This window comes from Astyanax mexicanus, chromosome 5, assembly GCF_023375975.1.
Source record: "Astyanax mexicanus isolate ESR-SI-001 chromosome 5, AstMex3_surface, whole genome shotgun sequence".
Classification (NCBI taxonomy): domain Eukaryota; kingdom Metazoa; phylum Chordata; class Actinopteri; order Characiformes; family Acestrorhamphidae; genus Astyanax; species Astyanax mexicanus.
Genome location: NC_064412.1, coordinates 57,899,539 through 57,907,500, shown reverse-complemented (window position 1 = coordinate 57,907,500; position 7,962 = coordinate 57,899,539). Strand labels below are relative to the sequence as shown.

At 36.8% G+C, this 7,962-nt stretch overlaps 1 protein-coding gene across 12 annotated transcripts in view; it reads left to right on the top strand.

Annotated features, from left to right (window-relative positions):
* Window positions 1–7,962, top strand: part of ptprt (protein tyrosine phosphatase receptor type T) — a 248,900-nt gene that overhangs the window by 149,311 nt on the left and 91,627 nt on the right. For 7 of the 12 annotated variants that reach the window (XM_049479917.1, XM_049479920.1, XM_049479916.1 and 4 more), the window contains exons 13-14: window positions 344–380; window positions 2,722–2,778. In XM_049479917.1, the coding sequence (XP_049335874.1) occupies window positions 344–380; window positions 2,722–2,778 (94 nt within the window). The remainder of the gene's footprint in view (window positions 1–343; window positions 381–2,721; window positions 2,779–7,962) is intronic. The other 5 variants (XM_049479923.1, XM_049479921.1, XM_049479924.1 and 2 more) reach the window with 2 other exon arrangements.

Genomic DNA, 7,962 nt, shown 5'->3' with positions numbered 1-7,962 from the left:
ATATATATATATATATATATATATATATACATTGTAAATTGTCATTGGTAAAACTGCCTATATTATTATTTTTGTTTAGTTTAGTTTAAAGGCTGTCCCTTATTGTTGTTGCTGTAATTTTTGCCTTTTAGTTTGTGCCTTATTTTTGTATGTAAAGCGTCTTTGAGAATTTTGAAAAGCGCTATATAAATAAAATGTATTATTATTATTTTTATTAATTACATTCTAAAAGTGGCTCCTCCCCCGAGTCACCTGTGGCTCGACCAATAGCGATCCTCAGAACAGAGAGAGTCGTTTATCTGTTCAATTAGCAAAAAAACTAACTCTTCTTTTCTTCTTCCAGGAAACCAAAATCAACTGTGTTCGTCTGGCGACCAAAGGTACGGGACTTCTTTTCACCCCTTCCTTCCTGTTCCAGCAGAGCGTGAGCTGTTTGTAAAGATAGACTGTGATGTTGTTTATGGCGAATGTCACGATTCTCGTGGGGGAAACGAGTATAGAAACATTTATAGCCTCAGATTACGTGATCAGTCCATCACCTAGCATTTCATATTCAATTAGCAGCTGCCACTCAGAGCAACACATCACCAGATACGCCGAGTAAAAACTGACTTCTGTTAAATATGTTAAAGCTGTTAGAGAATCTAAATTCACTTCCACGTCCATCAACACAAAGACATACCATAGCAACAGAGCCAGAGCCCCGCAGGAACCAATAGAATAGAAACGCTAACGTCTCATCTTTCTTTTATCTGCATGAATATATGTATATAAATATATATAAATATATATTTCTGCCTCCAGTTAATAGTCCTTCTGTGTTTAGTCTAAATTCATCTCTGTTACTTTTGTAAATCATCATTATTTTACATGACTGAGGAGAAGATCAGTGATAATCACACATAAAGAGACTCTCCATTAACTAATGCACATCACTGCGTTTGGTTATAATTTGCCTTTTTTGTTCTTTTTTGTTCGTTTGCTGCTGATCCATTTTATCCAGTAGCTCATCTTCGCACAGCTGATTCATACCTGTCTGTTTTTGATTTGCATCCATTCACTTTCTGTTCATATCACCCATCTGTCGGCATGTTTTCTCTTTTTTTTCTCTCCATCCCTTTCAGTACTTTCTGAATTGTGTTCTCGTCCTCGTGATCATTAGGGACCTGTTTTATTTGTGTTTCTGCTCTGGAAAAGACATGTTTTAAACTCTGTGACTCAACCTAGTATAATGTGTTTTAACTAATCATACAAAATATCATAAGAGAAAAAAATCCTAATAATAAATGTCTTTTTGTAACAACTGTGTAGTTACACATTAACAATCTATGTAATAACAGTGTAACTACTAGTGAAGTATGCACTGTTACAGATTAGTTACAGTTATACAGGTTATTTACTTACACATACAAATGTCTTTCATGCTGAATTATATATATTCGGTCCCATTTAGTAATGAATTTCGCTTTGTAATAAATGTGTAGTTACACAGTAACAATTTATGTAATAACACTTTAACTACTAGTGAAGTACACATTGTTACAGATTAAGAACATCTGTCATTAGTCTGTAACAATGCGTAATTCACCAGTAGTTGCTTTGTTAATGTGTTAATGTGTAACTACAGTCATTTTAGACAGTTATTATAGACATTATAAAGTAGAACCTATTGTAATATTTGAAGATTTGGTGTAGTACTGTTTATATTCTTTTATAATTTTATTGCTTTATTAGAATTTAATTAGGGCCAATTGTATGAAAATCACTAAAAGCTGTATTATTACTTGTTGTACCGGACTATTAATGCAATTATTTCCACCCGGTTTTGCACCATGTTATTGAAAATGAAGTACTTGTTAAATATACTAAATGTAAACCCAGTGACACGTTTAATACTCGGTATACTTTACAAAGGTTTATTCTACTATATAATTCTACTCATCAGTGATTAGAGACTAAACAGTGCTAATTAAGCAATTAATGATGAAACAATTACCTATATATAATACCTATCTATAAAATGTGATATATCTAAAATATCTTTAATACAGGTATTCGATGAGCAGTTCAGATCAAAAATTACAAAGCAAACTTAAAAAGTAATTTGCATAAAAATGTGGTAATTACAAAAGGTGTGATGCAGCTATTAATGATTTTCATATAACAGATCTCCAATTCTTTACTAATAAAGTTCATAATAAATGCAGATTAATGCAGAGAAAATGCATTATTTTGAAATGTGGTCTGGTTGAAATTCAGACTAATATCATTTGAAAGTGATTCCAGATTCTCTTATTGTTCTTATGTTTAGTGTTTAATGTTGAAACTGGGTTTAAATGATGTCTTTGCCACAAACATATTTAAACATCTTCTTTCCTGTTTTTTTTGTTGTTTCTGTTTATTTTTTTTTTCACTCATTGTCAACAGAAACTAAACTAACTGTCAAACAATTAATCAAACAAACAAAAAAGAAAGATTCCCCAAAATCAGACCTTCCCCTTACTCTTTGATTTCATCAGGATTTTATACCCAAAAGCTTCTGTATTGAGTATTTTTCAGTACTTTATGTAGACTGTGTATCTGTTTCCTGAATGTATATCTAAGTTCTGAAGAACTTTCAGGCACTGAAAGCGTATATTTGAAGGCGTATTTCTTTAGACTATTTTTTTCTTTCTTTCTTTTCTCATGCATGCCGACCTGGAACGTAAAACCTTGTCTTAGTGGTAATAGGTAGGGGACAAAATACCACGCCCTACATACTTGTCATTCCCAGTGAAGGTGAATATTATACCATGCTCAAACTTTTTGCTTTCTTCTTGATTCTTTTCATCCACACTCTTCTTTCTGCTGTTGTTTCCTTTCCACCTCTCGTTTTTTATTTTTAATCCATTTTTTGTTTTGAGACCTTGTTGTTCATTCTGCTTTTCTTGGTCCACATCATCATAATGCATCGGTTTGCATGTCTGGTCCACAAAAAACACTGAAGTGTAGCTGGTTGTCATTGACCTCATTTACACTAATGTTATCTGGTACCCTTACAATGTATGGTTCCCCCTTTTACACATCGCAGTCTCTCTGCAGTTCTGCAAGATCATTTCTTTAAAAACAATCCCCTACATCTACTGCGGTTTTGCTCACGGCCTTGTTAAACTTGTATAAAGTCATATATAACCTGTATAAACTTGTTTAAAATCTATTAAAACTATTTCAAAGTAAGACTGTCCTCATAAAGGTGTGTTAATGGTAGTTTGTTGGATCAAAATACAGTTTTAATGCTAGATAAACATCATCAGTGATCTGACTTATCAAATATTAAGCCACATTTAAATCAACAGCTGTTAAAACTCAGCTGTTTCTGCTTCAGTCAGAGTTAAACTGTCAGCAGATCTTTCTCAATATGTTTATACTATGAAACTCCAAAAAAGGATCTGATTGGTCTTTTAACAACAATTCATCTTCTGATCTTTAGATGTTCTCATGTTTAGACTGATCTTTCTTCATCTGAGATCATGTATAGTTGATGCATTAATGAGTTATTAACTTAGTTAACAATGCTGTTTAGTTCTTAAAGTCAATTTATAGTTAAACCTACATCATAGGCTACGTTTAACCTATGCATAGATGCAGACCATACACATACAGTAATGTAACTACACGTTGTGCGGTGTGGCAGCTGTGATTGGTCCACCGAGACATGTGATCCCGCCCAAACCTTCCCTCCATCGCAGTTTAAACATGGATGCATGGACCCAGACGTATAAATGTGGGCTGCTGCATAGGGCGCTCACACAGGATTCGCCATATTTCGATATATAACATGTTGACTTGAGTTATATATAGAGTTAATGAGTTATTAACAGATCTCTGCTGAAGCTGAGAGACGGGTGAACGTGGATCACTGCTTGGAAAGCTAACAGGTCACTGTTGTAATTTCATATACAATAAGTGACGTAATTGATTATTATTGGTAAATATAATATTGATTCTGAGATTAATCTCTGAGTTTAACAAGTATCTGAGCAAAATTTCAAAAAGTGATGCGTGTTGCCTTACTCACAATACTCCACCTGTACCTGTAACTGCTTCACTTACATAACCCCCCTCATACACTCACACCCTGCCAGTCTGACCTCTGTGTGTGTCTGTGTGTGTTTGTGTCTGTGTGTGTGTGTGTGTTGAGGTGTGGCGTGGGTCGAATGCTTTATGTGGTGAGTTGTGTGCAAAGTGATAAATTGTGTGTGTGTTTGTGTGTGTGTATGTGTGTGTGTGTGTGTGTGTGTGTGTGTGTGTGTTATGAGGATTGTGTTTATTTACATAAATTTTTCAGGTAGACAAAACACATTTTTCTAAAAGCCATAATGATTATAATGTTAAAATATTAAAATGTTTATGTTGATAATGTAATTTGGGATTTTGCACTAGTCTGTTCTCTGTTTCAGCTGCATATTTGCCCCATTGTAAATGATTAACAAGTAATACTGCTAAAAAATAAAGTCTTGTAGTAGTCATAGCAGACTATTAATAGAATAGAATAGAATAGAATAGAATAGAATAGAATCCTTTCAGTTGGGCAGACTAAAAATATTGTTGGCTGCTTATAAGTTGTGTAAATATCGTATTAAAATGATCTACTACTAAAAACTATTTATTATGTAGCATCATTTATAATAGATAGATAGATAGATAGATAGATAGATAGATAGATAGATAGATAGATAGATAGATAGATAGATAGATAGATAGATAGATAGATAGATAGATAGATAGATAGAGAGATAGATAGATAGATATGTTTGATTTTAAAATATTATAATAATTATTTATGTTATAAGAAAAGCTCATAAATCTTCAGTGGTATGAAAGAAGGCTGTAAATAATCACTGAACAGGACGTACGTCTGGAGCTACGCTCTGATTATAGATCTAATGAGCAGCAGATGTTTATAATCAGCAGAGACAGATTGCTGGAGACGTCCTGGGGAGACACCTGGGATGAGCCCTCAGACAGATTCAGCTCCAGAGGTTCTGAAGGTGGGCTGGGGAGGATCTCAGGGGCACTGAGCTGCTGGAGTGTCTGATAGCTGGGGACTGAACTCCAGGACAGGGTCCAGTACCTTAACAACACACCCGGGATCTGTTCCTCTCACAGCTAAATAAGAACGATTAGATGTGTTAAGATGATGAAACTGGCACTCATCAGAAGCACATAAAAGCTTACTATACATTTACACAACAATTACTACATTTTGTCCTTGTATTCTGTGTCCCTTCATACTCTGAATGACTTTATTATCGATTTACTAGAAAATAGTAAATCAATAGTTCAGAAATCCATATTTGGTGGAATAATCCTGGTTGGTTTTTAATCACAGTTTTAATTTCATGCATCTTGGCATCATGTTCTCCTCCACCAGTCTTACACACTGCTTTTGGATAACTTTATGCTGCTTTACTCCTGGTGCAAAAATAAAAAAAAGTTATTTATATCATTTTTAGTTGTAATTGACGTTCTAAGTTATGCTAACTTAAGTTTTCATTACCCATTACCTAACTTGTTTCCTCAACTTTTTAAAGTAAATTCGAAAACTTTGAGCAAACCGGCTGCTTTCAGAAAGTTAAGTAAACTAAACTCCGGTCTTACAGTATAACAAAAATAAAAAAAGTTAAGTTTTCATTCCCCATTACTCAACTTTTTTTAAGGCAACTGGTTTCCTCAATTTTTTAAAGTAAATTCAACTTTTCCAGGCTTAAAGTGTGGAGGTGTGAAGGAACAGACAGATGGCATCATCCACAGCTCTGCCCAGTACACCCAGTACACCCAACACACCCAGCACCCCATTACACCCAGTACACCCAGTACACCCAACACACCCATTGCACCCATTACACCCATTACACCCAGTACACCCAGTACACCCAGTACACCCATTACACCCATTACACCCATTACACCCAGTACACCCAGCACACCCAACACACCCAGCACCCCCATTACACCCAGTACACCCAACACACCCAGCACCCCCATTACACCCAGTACACCCAGCACACCCAACACACCCAGCACCCCCATTACACCCATTACACCCAGTACACCCATTACACCCAGTACACCCAGCACACCCAACACACCCAGCACCCCCATTACACCCATTACACCCAGTACACCCATTACACCCAGTACACCCAGCACCCCCATTACACCCATTACACCCAGTACACCCATTACACCCAGTACACCCAACACACCCAGTACACCCAGCACACCCAGTACACCCAGCACACCCATTACACCCAGTACACCCAGCACACCCAACACACCCAGTACACCCAGCACACCCATTACACCCAGTACACCCAGCACACCCAACACACCCAGTACACCCAGCACACCCATTACACCCAGTACACCCAGCACACCCAACACACCCAGTACACCCAGCACACCCAACACACCCAGTACACCCAACACACCCAGCACCCCCAGTACACCCAGCACACCCAGCACACCCAGTACACCCAACACACCCAGCACCCCCAGTACACCCAGCACACCCAGCACACTGCTGGGGTTCAGGAGATGCTGATGTTGATGTGAAGCATCACCATATTTCTCAGGCACTCAATAATCACGGAAGCGAGAGCCAATCGGAGGCAGTCATTTAGGTATGACCCATTAGAGCTCCTGAGCGGCGGGAGCGGGAGGTTCTGCAGAAGATCAGTGAAGCGATGGACAGAGGCGGCGAGAGGTTAAAAATAGACTTGGTGCCGGGTGGTCGTATCCACCTCGCTGATTTCCACATCTCCATCCTCTCCTCTCTCTCCTCTCCTCGTCCACTCACAACATGTTCAATTGCCCTGACTGAAATTACAAATTACTATGCAGTAAAAAAGAACGCCAGGTGTTGAAAAGTCGCGTTTAGTCGAATAATGGACCATCAGCCATGTTTAATGGAGCAAAGCGACAACCCCATATTTTGACATTTCCATCGGTGTTTGGATATACGTTCATATACTTGCTAAAATATTATGTCATCTGAATATGACGTAATATTTAATCTACAAAAACTGTGCTGAACTCGGTGTGACAGGGTGTTCAGCACTGAGCTGAGGTGATGTTTTTGTTTTCTGTTCCTCAATTTTCAATTCCAACCTCCTTTTGCATTATACAGGCCGTCCTGAAGCTTGAAATTAGTTGGCATGTAGATATAACACACTGTTCTCGCTCCCCATCCCTGCCTAAAATGCAGAAAACAAAACAATCCTATGATTTTCCAGGGAATCTGTATGCAAATACAGAAATTGGACTTTTTTTTTGGGAGAAATTGGAGATCCTTTTAAAACAGAGACAATAGTTTTCAGAAAAATCAGATTTACAAAACTTAACAAAGCATCTTACACTTAACAACGAGACATTCAGATAAATATTTTTAAAAGCAGTTCTTAAAGAAAATATGTTATATTATAATTTTATTTGTTTATTATGAGTTTCTTAAAGACATGTTCAATTGCTTTCTCAGATTTCTTGTAATGCTATGTAGTACTAAAATCATACAAAATACTAGTAAACGTAACATTTTAAATCCAGAATATCTTTAATATTTTGCATTCTTCGAAGTAGCATTGCACATCTCTACTGAAGTAAAGTCACCTGGAATTCAGGCTTTCAGTTAACAGCTGTGCTGAACTCATCAAGAGTTAATTACTTGAATTTCTTGTCTCTTAATAAAGTGTTTGAGAGCATCAGTTAAAGTAAAGTAGTGAAGAGGTAGAGTTACAGGTATACAGTGAATAGTGAATATTTGAGGAATGTTCTAATATCTCATATTATAAGAATCAACAACTTCTCAACTAAATAAAGAAAAATCCAAAAAGAAGAGTTTTAGGAACTTTGAGAGTATCCTCAAGTGCAGCCACTGCTAAGACCATCAAAAACGTTATACTGATGAAACTGGCTCTCATC